This window comes from Lissotriton helveticus, chromosome 2_1 (assembly GCF_964261635.1).
Source record: "Lissotriton helveticus chromosome 2_1, aLisHel1.1, whole genome shotgun sequence".
In the NCBI taxonomy this organism is placed as follows: domain Eukaryota; kingdom Metazoa; phylum Chordata; class Amphibia; order Caudata; family Salamandridae; genus Lissotriton; species Lissotriton helveticus.
Window position 1 is genome coordinate 892788637 of NC_136059.1, and position 19941 is coordinate 892808577.

Genomic DNA, 19941 nt, shown 5'->3' on the forward strand with positions numbered 1-19941 from the left:
GTGGCAGCTGTTGCAGTCAATCCGGCAACACACACAAGCTTAGTATGGTGCTAGAGGCAGTGTCAAGAGTCTAATGCAGCAGCAGCAGCATCCATTGTCTTTCACTTGTCTCCAGGCAATGCTGCTAATCCCTTTACATTGCCTTTGAAAAGGCATCTGATGCCGGTAAGGGGCAGGATAAGATTTGGTTTACATTACAGGCAGTAGATCAGTCCAGATTGTCCAAGCTGGCTTTGCCCTTCTTTTTCTGGACTCCCATCCTCACATTCTACCTGCTTTCACCCAGATGTCGATGGTCCACATGAGTATGGTCTCCAAGGAAGTGTTGATGTTGCTTGCCAAGGTTGCTTCGAGCTGTTGCCCAAGGTGGAGCATGAAATTGGCTGCCACTCAAATTGCTTTATGGTACATAAAAAGGACAGGGGCTTGAGGCTGATTTTGGAAACCAGCTTTACATTCCAATTCTGTTCAGGTGCCTTTGAGGAGTAATAAGGTCTGCTCTGCAATCTGCCAGTACAAACATATTCTTGTCAGCCACACTATGTATCTGAAGATGTGGAAAAAAAGGAGACGACATATGTTGACATGGACGAGTGGTACCTACATGTGGCTCTGTTTTGTCCTATCCAGAGATAACACAGAGTTGATGCAGAGGCATTGCAGGAATTGCTGGATCGAGTCTGCCATTAACAAGGTAAGAAATCTGTTCAGAGTATACACCAAATAATGTTACGGAAGGTAAGTAACATATTCCTTTGGAGCTATAACTCAAACATGTTTACAGGTAGTGTGTGCTATATTTCTTCTCGGTGCCTTATTTAACTGTCAGTTTATTTGTGTGGTGGGTTAATAGATATTTCCTTTAGACAGTAAATAAGTATAAAGCGTTGTGTTATATGGGTGCTCTGAGACGAGCTACTGTACATAATGAACAGCCATATTCCATGTGCTCTGTACAGTGCAAAGAAGGTTCGTTCTCAAAAAAGGACCTGTAGTATTGTAAGCAGGTGTACTGTGATAGGGAATCCTTAATCAGCAATGACCTGAGATGCATGTGCGGGGAATGGTGGCAGTTTGTGCTCTGAAGGTTCTACAGACAGGGGTTCTGAGCTAAGGGAAGTGTCAAAGACCATGTGTCAGTGGAGTTCACTCATCACGGCTGTACACCATGCCCTACAACTTATGGGACAACGGTACATACATTGTCATAACTTATTTGCATAAACCAAAAATAGTAAGCACAAATGAGTCGTTTTATTGATCTCCCAGAAAGTTGAGGCAATAAAAACTCTAAATAATGGGACTCCCATTTAATAATTGTGGTCACTGACATAGGGCCTAGATAATGAATTCAGAAGATTGTTTCACTGCTGTTTGGTATGTAATTTGTATATTTTGGTTTGAGTCAGATGAACATGTTAAAGGTTAAGCAGGATAATTAGATTTTAAATTCATGTTACTGTAAAATTCTACATAGTATTATTTTTTGGGGAGTAGCATGTAAAATGTCAATTTTTTGTAAGGCGCCCCTCTATTGTGTGTCTATTCCTATTGAATCTAATTAAAATATTTTTTCCTGTTTATATTAAAAAAAAAAGCTAATGAAATAATTTCTACTCCTCAGAAAAGGCGACGGCGGATCGATCGAACTATGATTGGAGAGCCGACCAATTTTGTTCATACTGCTCATGTAGGTTCGGGAGACTTGTTCAGTGGAATGAACTCAGTAAGTACTGGAAAATACCTCATTCTTAATATTTTATATATGCTGAGATATCTTTTTCCTAAAAGGGTTCTGCTATACATTGTTCATTTGCATCCTTCTAGCTGACTATTGAACCTATATAATGATAGTCTAAAAATATTTTTTCCCTGGACATGTTTTTGTTAGATAGTTTCATTTTATCAGGCAGTTCAAAAAGAGCATTATCTTCATAACTGCAAGTAGCTTTTACTGTGCGAACAGTTAGGGCACTCTTTCTGATGCTTTAGAAGCAAGCAAGCAGTTCTAAATAATTGAAGAAATAATCTTTTCCAGATGTGGACAGTATAATTTTTGCTGGTCTCTATAGTTTGTAGACTTTTTTTTAACTGCTAAAATTTGTTTTAAACTCAATTTTTAGGTCTTGTCTAGACAGCGCATGTGCTTTCTCTTTAGGACCTATCGTTTTCGAACAGTGGGCTTAGAAGGCCATCCATTGCTTACCATTGGTTGGCTTCATAGTCACACTCACTTGATTGCTTTTTATTGGTCTTCGGCCGTGGGCTTTTTCCTCTTCGTCCCTCTCTTGGAGTACAGACGCATTATTTGTCTCTTTGCCTCTGCTCATTTTTTTAGCCACTACTTTTCCTGCACGCCCTTGTTTGTGCTGCCTGCCCTGCCCTCCCTTGTTTGTGCTGCCTGCCCTGCCCTCCCTTGTTCATGCTGCCTGTCCCCTCCCTCCCTTGTTCTCGCTGCCTGCCCTCCCTTGTTCATGCAGCCTGCATTTGTTTGTGCTACCTGCCCCCGCCTGCCCTCCCTTGTTCATGCTGCCTGCCTCCGTCCTCCCTCCCATGTTTGTGCTGCCTGCCTGTGCTCACCCACCCTCAATCGTGCTCTCTTCCCCCACCCATCCTCCCTCATTCGTGCTGCCTTCCCCCGCCCTACATCATTTGTGCTGCCTTCCCCCACCCGACCACCCTCATTAGTGCTGCCTTCCCCTGCCTGCCCTCCCTCATTTGTGCTACCTGCATCATTTGTGCTGTCTGCACCACCCTATTCCTCCCAGTTCATGCTCCCTGCCCTCGCCGTTCATGCTTCCTGCCCCCACCCACCCTCGCCATTTGTGCTTCCTGCCCCAACCCGCCCGTTCTTAATGCCTGCCCCTGGCCTATTCTGGCTTCCTGACCTTGCCCATTTGGGCTACCTGCCCTCGCCTTGCCAGGCTGCCTGACTTGTTCGGGCTGCCTGACCCCTCACCTGTCAACCCCCGTTCATGCTGCCTGACCCCCCCCCCCCCCTCTCCTGTTTGTACTGCTTGACCCCCCTACCTGCTCCCCCATTTGTGCTGCTGGACCCCTGCCTGCCCTCCCCCGTTTCAGGCTGCCTGACCCCCTGTCTGCCCTCCCCCGTTTGTGCTGTCTGACCCCCTGCCTGCCCTCCCCTGTTTGTGCTGTCTGACCCCTCCCCCAATCCGCGATGCCTGACCACCCATCCTCCTCCGTTCGTGCTACCTGACCTCCCTGCCAACCCTCCCTGTTGGTGGTGCCTGACCCCCCCCCCCCGCCCTTCACCGTTCATGCTACCTGATCCCCCCCCCCCATTTGTGCTGCCTGACCCCCATCCGCCCTATCCGTCCCTGTTGTGTGGCAATACGTTGTCCGTGTTATTTATTTCCTCCACTCCATCCACCCTCCCTCATTCCGTTGTTGTCCGGGTTGGCTCCTGTCACACCTGCAATAAAAATAAAACACTATGACGTGGTCCGCAAGGGCCACGTCATAGTTCTTTGTTTTTTTGTTTTTTTATTATTATTTTTTGCCATGCTGCTGTACAGCTTGACTAAAAGACATTGACAAAGCCAGTAGGTCGTTTTTAGGTGAGATTGTCTTACATTGGACCTCTCAGTCGAAACAGATAAAAACACTTCTATTGGACACTCTCAGGCATGAGCTGTGGACTTTGTTTTATGAAGTTCCACTACCCCTTCTGATGTACTTATACAGTCCTATTTTTCCTCTTATCCAAATTAGGATTGTACCGATAGAAAAGTAGCTTGAGTTGGAAGACTATGGGCAGCCTGTATCAATATCCAGCAAAGAATTTGACCCACTGTGGATGTTATTCTTGCTGTATGGCAATTGTCTTCCTAGTAAAAACAACATTCTTAAATTAATTTTCAATTACCATAAGTAAGGTGGAAAGAGTGGACTACTTAAATTAAAAATAAAATTGCAAAGCGTTTATTTTGTTTCAAAATACCACAATGCTGCAGGTTTATGTGCATGTTGCTTTATAGCCAAGGGTGGATAGAAGGTAAGTGTGCAATCAACGTGGGAGGCAGGTAATCTGCAAGCATTTTGGCCTACATTTTGGGGCTTTAGCGCTTACCCTTCATCAGAAGAGCATTCTTCCTTTTTCGTGCTGCATTACTAAAAGAAGTTTTCACAATATTTAGAATGTGCTGGAGGAATTATTGGATAAATTAATAGGATTGGCATTGTTGTGTCAACGTCCTACCATATTATGTTGGCAGTGCCCCATGAGACTTTGCTGTTTGAAGAGTTGCTATCTTAATTAAATTGTGCTTTGTCACTGCTCGTTTTCCAATTTTGTTTAATGATTATAGATTAAAAAAAGCACGGTCTCTGAATGTACTGACACTTCTGTCACCGCACTTTGACCATTATTGGTATTTAGTCTCAAAATTCCGGTTCCTCTCTACGGTATTGCCTTCATCATGCTCTCATGCAAGGTCACTCTGATTACTTTTCAGATTACAAAACTCAATCATACAAGGGCATATTTTTGGGAAGAGACACAGCAAAAAATATACATTCAAATTCAAAACAACTTTATTCGGTTTCAAGAGAAAGAAAACCATAAAAGTTACCCGGCATCCAATTCATCTTAAAAGCATAGTGTTATAAAATTACATACAATTTATATCATTACAAGATTAAGAAAATAAACCCATTGGTAAAATTCATATACTAAGCAAGAAAGGATAAAAAAAAAGCAAGGGGTGTCTACAACTGAATAAGGACACTAAGGGGCCGATTATGATTGCGGTTTTTCCGCATCCTCCAGGCCGGCGGAAGCCACCGCCGGCCCGGAGGATGCGGAAAAACCGCTGCGGAGCCTCCAAAGACCCACCGCCAAATTAGGATGGCTGGTGGGTCTGGAATTCCGTCCGCAGCTTTTCCGCCGCGGTCGCCCTCCGACCGCGGCGGAAAAGCTCTAACATGGCTGGCGGTGTCTATCGGACCACGCCAGCCATATTAGGATGGTGGTGAATACATGCTTTTCCGTGGCGGCTTTTCCGCCGTGGAAAAGCATACAGACTTTCACTTCGGGGGCCCGTTGCGGGCCCCCTGGGGGAAAGGGGGGTGGGGGGTGCACATGGGGGGTACCTACGGTACCCCCCTGCATTTGCATGCACAAAGTGGCAGGCACTGCGCAGTGCCTGCTGCTTTGTGCATGCAAATGCGATGCATGCATTTTTAACATTGCGGCGGGTGCAGCTTGAAGCTGCATCCGCCGCAATGTTAAAGATAGAGGATGTGACCGCCACCCTGGCGGTCACATCCTAATCTGCTCGGAGGGAACGCCGCAGCCCATGCGGACGTTCCCTCCTCCTCAGGGGTCGCGGAAGGACTTCAAGTCTGTCCGCGATCCTAATCGGCCCTTAAGTATCCAGACATGCCATTGTTCTCACAGTAGATTTCAAGTAACCCACAGTGAAAAAAATATAGTCTGACTTCAGCAGTTGCAAGTACAAAAGCGCTGGCCCCACCTGGTTAAAATGAAGCTTCTTTAAAACGGGTATTAAAAAATGTCTCCGGGTTACCTCATAAAATTTACAAAATAGCATAAAGTGTAGCAAATCCTGTGGAGATTTTCCGTCGCAGCCACAGTATGCTAACACCTGACCTCTACTGCACCCTTTTGGTACAGCGAGTAACAAATGGAACAAATCCAAACGAAACCTGATCAGTAAAAAACGCTCATATGTAGATAATGCCCCCGGGAGATATGGCTCTATTGATGTGTTTGTTTTAACTTCAAAAATGTGTGAACACTTGGTTTTCGCACTTCTAGCTCATCTCTTTCTAGCTTCCTTAAGCTGCTAAAAGCTTTTTTTAACAAACTCCACATCCTTTTGTACTATCATATCAGGCTTTGAGAAATATTCGGGGTGCCCCAACCCTCCAAGGCAATCTCTAATATATTTCAGCCATGGAATCTGAGACATGTGATCAAGTCTCATACAGTCAGATATAATCTGCTGCTGAGGACTAAATCCTTGTTCAGCCAGCACTTGAGCCAAAACACTAGGGGGCGCAAAGCCAATGTGTCAGAGAAAAAAGGCACCCCCAATTCCTCGTGAGCCACCAGGTTTGCTAAGCCACTTGGCACACACAGTAAACACTTTAGGAATTAGTTCTCCACCACCTGTATTGAATCCGTGCCAGTGTACCCCCAAATTTCACTGCCGTTGCACCCTGTCGCTATACTCTTGGCTTGATAAACTTTCAGCATGGCCGCAATTGTACGCTTACCCAACTTTGCGGCAAAATTGAACATAGCAGCATTTACCCTTGTGAGCTCACCCTTTGACTTCTGGATGAGGGGCCCCCACTTCAAGCAATCATCCACTAAAACTCCCAAGTATGAGAAGACAGGCGTCAGAGGAACCTTCTCAGGACCTACTACGAAAACAAACTTCTTGAGCCGTATACAAACCTGGATTATGTATGATTTGGCATTATTTATTGCTAGATCTCGTGCCCCCATGAAGTTTACAAAAGTATCAAGCAGGGATTGGAGTCCCCTGGCAGTTCTAGCTATAATAACCGCGTCATCCGCGTATAGTAAGACTGGGAGATCCCTGTCGACCTACATATGGGTTATCTGCCCCTGCGCTTACCAAAGCTCTATCCAAATCATTTATATAAAAATAGAATAAATAGGGGCCAAGATGCATCCTTGTCGAACACCCATCCCAATTTTCAAATCCCTAGAGGCACGAAGATCCTGAGCATATCTAACATTCGCTTTGGTGGCCCTCTGCAGATTCTCAAGGAAGTTAACGATGTTGTCCTCCACCCCCATGGCCCTCATGGACTACTACAACTTAACCCGGTTTACACAGTCAAACGCGAATGAGAGGTCCATGAAGGTCAAATACATCGTCCCTTGGCAGGCAATTGTGTACTTACTGAGGATCATATAGAGGTTAAGGCATTGGGCCACAGTTGACCGCCCAGGGCAAAACCCGTATTGGATATCTGAGATTATATTATGCTCCTCTGCCCAGGTAGATAGGTGTTTTAATAGCACCCCTCCTAAAATCTTTACCACTGAATCAAGAAGGGAGATCAGCCTATAGCAAAAGGTGCTATTACTGTCCCCCATCTTAAACACTGGGACAATAGTTGAAGTAGCCCAGGAATCTGGGCAACCATCCCAGGCAGCAGCATTAAGCACAGCCACAAGAACCGGTGCCCAAAAAAGAGGATCCGCTGTGAAGAGGTCCGGTGGGATGATGTCCGGACCTAGAGCCTTATTACATGTCAGGCCGGCGATCCCAACCTTGACCTCATTCTGATCGAAAACCACGGCGGCAGTATCCTCCGCCCTAATTGGCTGTTGAGATTGGTCCGCACCGCAAAAAATATAAGCAGAGGAGAACTGAGGGGATGAAATAAGTAATGTATGTGTCTATCTATCTATCTATATATATATATATATATATATATATATATATATATATATATATATATATATCCAGCTCGAGTCCCTGCGAATTTTAGGTGGGAACGTTGTTCTTCAAACCAGGGATAATTACTGCAAAGAAGCAATGCAACAACTAAGCAATGCAGTAAATTATGAACGGTCCTCGAAAGAACTGTATATGGTGAGCATACAGGAGTATGATACAATGATTTATGAGTGGTACCGAAAAGATATGCTGGGCAAGGAGGAATATTTATTCCTAAGGAGCAACAATCCAACCATCCCAACCTTTTATCATATCCCAAAAATTCATAAAAACTGCAACAACCCCCCGGGTAGACCTATCATTTCATCTTTAAATAGTCTAACCGAACATCTTTCAACTTTCATAGATCACTTTCTTCACCCACTGGTACAGCAATTGGATTCCTATGTGAAAGACACTAAGGATTTTTTATCCAAACTTGATAAAATCAAATGGGACTCCAACTACAGGATGCTAGTATTAGATATAGCAAGCCTTTATACATGCATCAGTCACGAGAAAGGCATCAAAGCAGTGGAACATTATCTAAAAAAGCGACAACTGAGGTTTTTGGAGCACAATCAGATGCTAGCAATCTTTGTAGAATTCTGCTTGAAAAATAACATTTTTCTATTTGAGGACGTCTACTACAGACAAGTGTCTGGAACTGCGATGGGTACTTGCTTTGCCCCCAGCTACGCGAATTTATTCGTGGGCTGGTGGGAGGAGCAAGTACCCAGGTCGCTGGAGGTTGATGGCGAAAAAGGCAGTGTAATCAAGTGGTGTCGTTACATTGACGACTTGTTTATAATCTGGCAAGGATCGGAACACACCGCAAAGGCCTACATCGATGTCCTCAACACAAATGATATGAATCTCAAGTTTAGTGGCTCCATAAGTAACATTTGCGTGGAATACTTGGATTTAAAAGTATTCATCGTTGACAACAGCATAGAAACGCCACTCTTCCGCAAAAGTACAGCGGGTAATTCAATATTATACGCCACTAGCAATCACCCGCCGGCATTAATACAAAGCATACCTTATGGTGAGCTGCTTAGGCTCAGGCGAAATAGTTCAAGAGATTCAGACTTCAAGATTGCCGCATCAGCATGCATCAGTAGATTCTCAAAAAGAGGATATGAAATGTCAACACTACGAGGTGCGTTACAGAAGGTGAATGCACTAAATAGATCAAATCTACTGACTGAAAAAGATCATTCTTCCAAGGAAAAAATGAATGAACAGGGTAAATTCCGGCTGGTAACCCCCTATTCGGCGGAAGCAAACTATTTAAAACGCATGCTCAGAAAGAACTGGCACATTTTAAAAACTGACAGTTGTATTAAGGATGATATTCCAGAGTACCCCTTGGTAACTTTCAAGAAATCAAGATCTCTGAAAGACATGCTAGTTCAAAGCCATCTAAAGAAAATTGAGAAGAAAACTAATAGACTGACAGATTTGAAGGGCTTCCACCCATGTCACCATTGTAAAGCCTGCGCACACAGTAAGAGGGTAAAAACCTATGAGATTCCGGACACTGGGATAGTAAAGACAATTAATAAATACCTCACATGCAATACATCCTACGCAGTATACTGTCTTAAATGCCCGTGTGGACTTATGTACATCGGGAGCACAATCAAACCCCTGAAATTGAGGATTTTAGAACACCTACGAGCAATCGACAAAAATGATCAGTCATACCCCGTTGCCCGACATTTCCAGCAAAGACACTCAAGTAACAGACACCAACTACAATATTTCGGGCTAGACTATATACCGGAAAATCCAAGGGGTGGCGACAGACTGCACAGTTTGAGGAGACTGGAGTCTCGATATATTATCGATTTGATGACCAAATACCCAAAAGGTTTAAATGCGGGGGAGGAACTGGCTTCTCATATAGGCCAGTAAAATGAAGAAGCCACTGTAAAATACACAATCTATGAAGGACTAAGAACTGTAAATCTATATGTGTATAAATGTAGTGAAATACTATAATCGATGAATGAATCTGTGATGCTTAACATATCTGTAGAAGTAACATGAGAAATATTATTCCAAGGTGGGTGCTAGAAAACAATGATAACGTCGTGTAGATGAGAATAATCTGTGCAGCCTTTTTAAGAAAATTAGGAGTCAGATATAATGGGTTCACTTAGTAGTATTCTGTTTAGTTTAAACTTTGCTCTTTTGTAGAACTTCCACAGTGTGAATTTTGAGAATATTTAATGATATGGATGACTATTGTTCAGCAATGGGACGGAACATAAAAATGAATCAAGGGTGACTTGCCGATCCACGGCGAAATGCTTTTTTACCGGCATGGTTGTGTCTTAACACAATGGGTTGTAATTCATTGACTAGGTGATTTAATAATATGATGTCATGCCGCTTCAATATGGCTGATGGGTTGCCAGCATAATGAGATCTTTAGGCCGATACACGGCGAAATACCATGAAATGTGAAAGTGAATTTGTGCGCAATCAAAGTTTTGCTTAAACCACTAACGTCAATAATATGTTTAAATTAATTTACTGGGGCTTAATTAAGTAGGATAGCCCTCACTTTGTACAGTAATTCACAACGTGTCGTTGACTGTGAACACCTTCCAATATGGTGTAATGATTTGTTGTCCCTTGTTTGTTTCGCCCACTGATCACGAGTGAACGCTATTAAAAACATGGCGCCCGCCATCAATGTTTGTAACATTGAGGAAGGCGGAGCGCCGAAACGCGTCTGTTGCAAACCAGAAAATAAACTAACTGAAAACGACCCCCGGAGTGCGTGGTTTCTTTCCTTCGTGGAAGTCTGGTGGAAACCGTGAGCTGGATATATATATATATATATATATATATATATATATATATTTATATTTATTTATTTATTTATTTACTTTTGCTTCAAAACGTCTCATCTGTACCAAGAAGCGGAACCAGCATTCCGTGGGTCTGTTCATCTGGCTTTATTGTTCAAGTGAGAACATCCACGCATTCCGGCTGTTTGCTCACGGTCTTGTTCATCTTGACAGGTCAAACAAAACTTTTGTTTCAATACCCATCTATCCCATTAATAACATGGTCATAGAAAGAGGACAACATTACTTTGCATCACAGTTCAGTTTTTAATACGAAACTGGCAGCCATCTTAACGTGCATAGTGGTATTTCTAAATGATTACATTTAAGTGTATTCAAAATATATTTTAACTTTACCAGGAAAGTTCCTTATACGTTGTAAAAGTAAGGTTCTATTTTACTTTCAACACCACATTCATATTTCTTTTGCATAACGAACAGTTCCATTAATCTTTTATATTTTCTAAAGTGCTAACAATGCATACTTTATTCTATATCTGACAATTTTATTTCTTTTATCGTAATAGATATTCATATCTTGTGATTTTACGCATCATTTTCTCAATCTCTTTATTCTTAAAGTGCTAGTGCTCATAACATGCTTTCACTACTTCTATAAAGTGCATGACTGTTTCCACTATTTGCTTTCCAAATAAAGCAAAATCCCCTTTGCTACTTTTTAGGGAGATCTGTATATCGTTATCTATTTTAAATAAATAGTTTTAAAACTTTCATAATGAAGTGCTTAAGTGTTAACAAATCTAAAGTGCAAGTGCTCTTATTCTTCCTTTTTGTCCTCTAAGAACCCACTAAACACATTTTGGTTTTCTTGATTTATTTCCTTTGTTTTGGTCCTTCTCATTTCTGTGCAGGTTAAGATAGTTAATACAAGCATGTAAATAACTCCTCATCCACATTAAAACAGTTGGGATCCATGCTATCGAATTCTAGGATGTAGTACGTTTCCAACTTCCTCAAATCCCTTTCACTGTTTCCTCCTCTCCTCTTCTTTGGCACTTGCGCTATGCAGCTGAAGGTCATTAATGATGGATCACTTTGGTGTTTCTTTTCAAAATACCTTGCTGCCGGGTGGCTTCAGTCTCTATTTATGATAGCCCTTCAATGCTGCAATATTCTTTTGTGGACTGGAAGTGTGATGCTGCCCACATATATTCTCAAACATGGACACTTTAAAATGTACACCACAAAACTCGTTTTACATGATAATCACCCTCCTATCTTGACAGTTTTATTAAAAGCTGCCATGAGAGATGACCTGTTTTCCCCATGTTGGCAAACCTTACATTTGAAACATTTTTGGAATACCTCTTTTTATTTAAGCCATGTTCGTTGAGAAACCTCTCGCACATAATCACTCTTGACTAGGTAATCTCGTTGTGAATTGGATTTCCTATATGTTATTTCTGGGTTATTTTTCCTTTCCAGTTATATATATGTATATATATGCTCGGAGATGGGACTCCGTTACCCGAGACAATCTTGTTTCATAGCTGCACCAATGTAATTTCCCTTCATTCGCAGTATTTCACAGTAGAACAGCTGCACTGGGCGGTCACAAGGAGAGGGCAACTGTGACTGTTTGCCCCTGACCCTGTTCATTTTGAGTGCCCGATTTCCTGTTACAGGATGTTTATGAATATTAAGACAGCAGGCCCGATCTTTTCCTAATCATGTTTTTTATTTTCAGTTTTACATAGACCAAACTCGACTCTAGAGTATTGGAGCACTTTACATGAGCACCAGTTACATTGCACAAGGGCACATAGGGAGATTAAGTAGTTTGACCAGAATCACAGGATGATCAGCCCTGAGACTCTAACCAAGTGGCCTTCAAACTTTTGAAATTCGTCCTGCCGCCCCACCCTGTAAAAAAATTAAACAAATGAAACCAAATCCCCAACTGATTTTTCACACTTGTTCTAATAATTACCCCTTTTAAAAATGTAATCAAATACATGATTGCAAACATACTCTTTTGGTAGCCAGGTCTTATTGATTATTAGTAATGGTGGGGGAGAGAGGTTTTGAGAATATTTGGAGTCCCTTCGACACCTACTCCCAATCAGTATATAAATGACAAAAGGTGTTCGTGATGTCTCATTACATTATGGCTTACTGACTCATATTGTTTCCCCTTACAATAAACACTTTTATCAGCCAAAATACTTCTCTTGGTAGAGCCAGGCGCCCCCTGGTATTAAGGTCCCCCAGAGTTTGAAGACCTCTACTCTAACCTGTTTCTCCATCACCAAAGTCTGCAGCTCTGGTGATTACGCCACATCTTCTCCTCATATTAGTTACTCTTCTCTTCCTAGTTTCAGATCCGGACCCCTCTGCACTTGATTTGCACATTATTTTACCTTAATCAACTTATGAGATTTTGTAAATAATTACATTTTTTAACAGAAGATGTACAAATAAAACCTCCGCGGAGCGTTGTGTTGCATTGCATTGCATTGCATTGCATTGCGTTGCATTTGAAAAATGCACTATCAAATGCTAAAGCATAAGTCAATGCTCAGGGGGTAATTTATTTTTACGGTTTTGTAGAATTTCTTTTCACTAAAATGAACTCTGATGGTGATTTCTTCGGATCAAATCATGTGTAAACATATACAATTTAGATAAATAACCGTCTGGAAAGTTGTTTTATATGAGTCTGTATAGTTTAATGGTGACTGAGTAATACAAGTATTCCTATTTCTGAAAGACAAAACTATGTTGACTTTCTGTCTACCCGGTATTAAAGGATCCACTCCAGAAGCAAATGGTTTGTTGACTGAAGGATTGGATGGCATAGACTAAATAGGTTTCAAAATATTGGTTTAGCAAAGGACAGACTTTCTATTAATTATAATAGATATATAATCAGTGTCCCCAACATCACTTCACATATTAGATGTAACTTCACATATGAGATATTAGCAAAAATGCAATGTCCATAAAGTCCTATAGATTTCACACCTTAACCCACATTGGCAAATCCACAAGTTCTGGTTTTATATCAGTGAAAGGGCTTTGTAATTGATTTTCAAGTTTGTGAGTATGTGTGTGGAGTTATGTGAATGGGCACACGGAGTGCTTATGTGGGAGAGACCGTTTGACTTATTCTACAGTCTGTGTAACAAAACACAAATTATTTTATCAATGAAAAAATGTTTTCATGAAAAATGCAGTCCTATTGTCTTTGCAGGCATTTCTGTTGTCAATGTGTCTAAAACGCTTCAGGTTAAATATTAATACGAGTTAAAACCTTGATGATCGATTATCTTTGGTGCGCACCAGATGTGATGACCAAACGTGGTTAGAGTATGAAGTCGTACGTTTTTCACCACATTTGTTCATATTAGGCTATTTAGGCACAGCCATTGATTTGTGGTTTTGCAATGTGCACGGCTTCATTCCTTGTTTCCATCTTAGAAAATCTTCAGAGTAGTTGTCGCTTAGAGCAGTCATCTATTTGGTAAAAGATTCCCTTGCTATGCAAAAAAGAAAACCTGTAACCCTACTAGTTGGGGAAGGCATAGAATCAGTTCTGTGTTCATGAGTTATGTTGTAAGGATCAGTTCATATGTCCAGTTATAAATAGTGCACACAAACTTCACAATGTTAGCTAAGAAACATTGTCTGTGTCTTGGTTAGATTTTTGTGGGTCACCATTTAACTGTATAATTCATTTTCTACAATCGGAATAGGTTTAGAACGTACAGGTTCATTGTCTCGTTACTGATGCGGAATAACACCACACTGAAGAACGGTTATGGGGAGTAACACATTTGGGCTGTTCTGATGACATAGTGAAGAGGTTTGCCTACTGTTTTGGGGTGGGTTGACACAGTTGGTCATTAAGGTAAAGTTGAACCCCATGTGTAAAGGCTTAGATGATCCACACAAATGATGGAAGTTGTTGCTGGGGTATTCCCAGTGATTAGCTAGTTTCCTCATCATGATTCTTGCTCTCTGTAGAGTTTCCATAAGTGGATTTTCTATACCCATATGTAAACCCCTTGCCTGATGTGGTTTGAGACTCCAACCACTCTTCACTGATGGGTCCTATAGATACAAGCAGCACATCTCTGATGTAGCCAAAAGACTGAACTTTGTGGCCTTCTCTCAAGACACCTGGAGAGAAGGGTTTTACCTCAGTCATGCGTTGATCACACATCTTGGGTGGTTGTCTAGGCCTCAAAACTCACTACTTGTGTTGCCACGTATCTGGGGTCTCTTGTTGTCTAATTCTCGAGTTCCACCTCGCTGATGGGGTGAATTGTTTCTTGGGGTTGCTTGTTTCAGAACGTTTCCTAATAGTTACATGTGCACTAAACCAAGGAGTTTGGCCTCTGTAAACTGAAGAGAGGTTAGGTCCCTGATGCAGTAAAAAGAAAGAAAGAAAACGGCCACTGCTCGGTTCTCCATAGCCCATTGATTTTCGACATTTAAAAAGTGTGCCAACGTTTGGCTGGCAGAGGATTTCGTAACTTAGTTCCAAGAACTTTCTATTTACCATCCTTTTAATTGTATAAACTGGAGGCAAAAAGCTCTAAACTGAGGCACAGGTGATAACTCTTAATCATATACTTTTATACGCTTATAAGCATAAGTCTTTCATGTTAATTGGGATAGTGTCCCCTTGGTTTTGGATGCGGTTCAAATAAGTAACAATGCCTAAAAGTACGAAATTAAATAATAATCAATTACAACATTTTACATTCAGTTGTCTCTTTCATAGTGTTATGGTAATATGATGTTTAACTCCTCTGTGAGATTGACGGGCTAAGTTGAATCCAGTGGCATGGTGAGCACGGGATCCACGTCTGGGCATAACTGTCCCACTCAGGGTGACAAATGCAAAAAGAACAGTTGATGGATGGAATGCTGAACAGTGTAAAACATTCACCCCCAGTACAGAGATCTGGGCCTAAATCCATCGTTTTTTTACCCACCATGCCATTCCAGTTTAGACCCAGGGCAGGGGCTGGCCATAGGCCAACCACATGCTGTTCCACACATGGCGGGGGTTGGCCTCACAGGGAGGTACGGTGCAGGACATGGCCATATGCCAGGACGTCCGACCAGTCCTACACCACGCATTGCCTATAAGCTATGTTGATATAAGATTTTGCTTTACATTTAGAAAATCTCAAATTCACTGAAATAAATAAAGGTTAACCCCTTCGGGGCTGATGACGAGCTCAGCTCGTCATGGGCGTAACCTGCCCTACGCTGATGACGAGCTGAGCTCGCCATGTAACGCAGGTTTTTGCGAATCGCAGCGCGCAGCGGGAAAACCGCTAGCGCGCATGCGGTTAAGGGGGTGTGTAGCCAACACCCGAGCATGGCAGACTTGTAGCCGGGGAGCTCCTGCGTCCGTGCCCAATAATCCAGCCCTAATTGCACCCGGTCCGGTGCCATCGGCAGCCAGACTTTAAGCGGCAGCACTCGGGGACAGGCAGCAAAGCAGTGACACCATGCTGTTGGGCCGAGGGTTGGGGCTGCAAATCCCAGGACAATCTGGTCAGCAACTGCACCGTGCTGTCAAATTGGCAGGCAATGGCTAACCCCGCTTATTGGTTCCTGCCTGTGTCCTAGGGAAATTAGCCTTCCTGATGGAAACAGAACACAAAAGAAATGCAGCACTGGGGCACACAGACTTGCATGGTACACCGCCCATAGGGTTGTGGGTGCTTACACCTCCCACGGATGATAGGACATGATAGGGCACAGTCATGGCGGGGGTGGAACTGAGGTAGGGAGCTGCCTGTTATAAGTTGTTGTGCAGCAGTTAAGGGGGGAGTGCACCTGACAGCGAGCGGTTGACCAAATATCAAATACTTACTGTAAGAGATTCATTATGATTTTGACGTGATATTTTGAGTAATATCTTGCTGTATTATGAGCGTGTATCTTTAAATGCGCCCAAGCATGTCAAAGGTTTTTTGCACTGATAAAAACGTCAATACATTTTTTTTTTATTTAAAGAAATTCACTGGCGACATCTCAGGTCAAATCAGTCTTTGGTTATTATTCAGTTTAATGATATGTCTGTTACATATATCATCTGACATAGAATGTTAAGTCATCTACTTCATCTCTATATATTAGCCACTGTAAGGCATGCACTACAAGTCCCCATGGACAATTCTCTGTAGTATGCAAAAATATCTTGAAAATATTCCTCAAATGACCAGAACGGTGTATACCATTTTAACAATGCTTGCAATCATACTGTGATTTGAACAGCCTGTGAGTCTTATTTACATTATATATTCTACAATGTATGTTTCAGAAATTTCACTGAACTTTTGTAAATAAATATCTTCGCTTTATAATCTCCTGTTTTTATAGATGGATAGCACTACATGATAACTATGTAAAATCAGCATATTCACAGCTATCCACAGGAGAAAAATGTGTTCTAAGGAGTAGATTTGGGTTTTCTTACATATTTTTAGCAATTGGCCTTTGAATTAAGCAAAACCTATATGTTACAGAAGGGTGCAACTCACACTAGTTGCGTTCCGTCTCTAGTTTGCTTTAATAAAGTATTGCTTGCACTTAAAACGTCACTGGTAGCTAGAGTGTGCAGCATTTAACTTTTACCCAACTGAATTAGATTTATCTACAATAATACTGTTTCCATTTGCGGAGCAGTAGCGTGGATGGATGATGTGATCAGTGTAAAATGCACAGATGCTTTCCACACATATCATAGTTAAATGAAATAATGAGGCCATGGTTGTCTACCCAAACACCTTGTACACACTTCATTGAAAGATAGCTGTATAAACCATAACATTCCGTGGTATTTAAAATTGAAAAATCCATCCCACATATCTTCAGTATTTCATTAACTGCGTTCCAAAAATTTTGTTTGCTATCCATCTCATAGGATACCATTACATTTTCATGTTAAATAGCATATTAAATCAATTTCACAACAGATCATGTGCATATATTACATAAATGATAGATCAACTTATAGTAAGGATTTCACAACTGTTACCGACGTTAAATATATGCAGTTGAAGATGAAAGACTCTTCTGGTCTGATCCAAACTGTGAATGACTCTTTATTCAAGCAGTGGTCGGAAGAAAATGATGGAAACAGATCAGTGCATGAGGCGGTCTGACCAAAGGCCCTCACAGTGTATTATTTTGCTCATTTTCATGACAGAACACTGCCTTTGCTTCACCTAAAAATCCACTCTAATACACCATAGTGTAGCTACCAGAACATGTGTTGGCTCACCTAGAAGCCTGTTTAAAGACAGGTCATGTTTGATGGTCATGGTGATTAAGACTGGCAGTAACCAAGCTTTAATATATGTTAATAGCTTGCCTACAATTGTTTGCTTAGGGGTGTGGTGATTGGGAACCAGTATGTTGCCGGTTATGACTACTACTCTTGCCTCTTCTTTTAAATGTATGCATTCACGATCAGAGCAGGCAGATGGAGTGAATAGTCTTTGACAGATTAGACTAAGTGGACACATTAGGGAAGAATGCATTGCTTGATATGATCATAGGGCATTAATATTTAAATTAAACAAACAAAAGGTGAAGGAAGTAATGCTTGCAAATAGTCTAACAACAGGCAATCACTCGGGTAATCATTGCAACCCATTGCTTTTTTGCCCACTATGTCTGCACACTTTAGAACCAGCCACGTGCAAATCAGCCTTGATCCTGCTCCAGTCTGAAGTCCAGCCCGAACTGCCATGCCAGGTCCTCTCTGAAGTGGCTGTGCTTCAACTATAAATCCACTCTAATGCACTAGTAGTAGTAGTAGTGTAGCTACCAGAACATGTGTTGGCTCACCTAGAAGCCTGTTTAAAGGCACGCCATGTTTGATGGTCATGCTGATTAAGACTGGCAGTAACCAAGCTTTAATATATGTTAATAGCTTGCCTACAATTGCTTGCTTAGGGGTGTGGTGATTTGAACCAGTTTAAGCTGTTACCAAGACTATGTTGCAGTTTATGACTACTACTCTTGCCTCTTCTTTTAAATGTATGCATTCACAGTCAGGGTCAGAGCAGGCTGATGGAGTGAGTAGTCTTCGACAGATTAGACTAAGTGCACACATTAGGGAAGAATGGAGCACTTGATATGATCATAGGGCATTAATATTTAAATTAAACACACAAAAGGTGAAGGAAGTAATGCTTGCCAATAGTCTAACAGCTGGCAATCGCTCGGGGTATCATTGCATTTTTGCCCACTATGTCTGCACACATTAGAACCAGCCACGTGCAAATCAGCCTTGATCCTTCTGCAGTCTGAAGTCCAGCCCGAACTGCCTTTCCAGTTCCTCTCTGAAGTGGAACACAACCAATCCAAAAATAGTTTGAATGGATTAGAATGCTTCCCTGAACAATTGCTAATGGTTAGACTTTTTTGCAAACATTCCTTGTTTCATGTATTGTGTGCGTTAATATTTAAAACCATAAAACATCCACACCATAGCTCCCCTACTTGCTTCTCATCTGTCTGTCAGTTTTGAGTTTCTTACATCTACACCAGGGTCAAGCAACTGGCAACTGAGCTCTGCAGTAGATCTGGTCACTGATCCAAGGTGGAGTTCAAGATACATTTAAAGGGGAATATGTTAAATAGGACATACACTGGATAAAGTGATGAAGTAGTTTATTCGTGAATACACCACCAACGGATGCTTGCTGCTCTACCAGTCTCCAGCCTCATAGTGCCTGAAAGAGGCATCACTATGGAGACTGGAATACAGAACTCATAGAACTTCAGTGAGGATAATTCTAACATGTAAAAGCATTACAACACATCCCTTATGCCAACATAAAAAAGAAATAACACAAACAAAAGAAAGGAAGCACAATTAATGAAGAATAAATGAACAATAAATTATACACTCACACAAAATCTTTGAAACGTGCAGGGGCACGATGTGACCTCTGAGAAAACCTTCTTGTATGAACTACTCCAGGATTTAATGACTGAGGAGTAGATGAAGTGCAATCAGAACAAGAGGGAGATGGTGGTTTGGTGTCACTGAATTTTACAAGTCTTGACATGTTCCACCTAGAACCATTTTGCATCATAATAACATTCTTGTAAATGGAAGTAATCATGAAAGGACCCATAAATTCTCTAATACCTTTTTTATGGAACCTGGGTTTCTTGACCAAAACCCATTCACCGATGCTCCACATCTTGTTTTTTTACATAATTCTTAGAATCATAAAATGTCTTGTATTTATTCTGATATGAGTGAATTCTAGAATCCACCTCTATCCTTTCCAAAGGAGTAACATTTTGAGCAGGTAGCCATCCAGGATTCAACTCAGAAAGAAAGGATAGTTTTTCAAAATATGATTGACTGTGGTGCGATGAGCCCACCATGTATCACGTAAAACATCTTTAAGAGGAATTTTGGTATCTAAGGATCTCTGAACACAACTCTTAACAATACGGTTCATGCGTTCAGCAAGACCGTTTGCTTGTGGAGAATAAAGTGCTGTTTTGAGATGTAAAATTCCATAGTTATCCAGAAACTCTTTCATTTCAGCAGAAACAAATTGTACACTATTATCTGAAATAAGGCATTTAGGAATCCCTTC

At 41.6% G+C, this 19941-nt stretch overlaps 1 protein-coding gene across 1 annotated transcript in view; it reads left to right on the forward strand.

Annotated features, from left to right (window-relative positions):
• CDC42SE2 (CDC42 small effector 2) overlaps positions 1-19941 on the forward strand; it is a 379165-nt gene that overhangs the window by 330391 nt on the left and 28833 nt on the right. The window contains exon 3 of the mRNA XM_078675617.1: positions 1625-1726. Coding sequence (XP_078531743.1) covers positions 1625-1726 — 102 coding nt within the window. The remainder of the gene's footprint in view (positions 1-1624; positions 1727-19941) is intronic.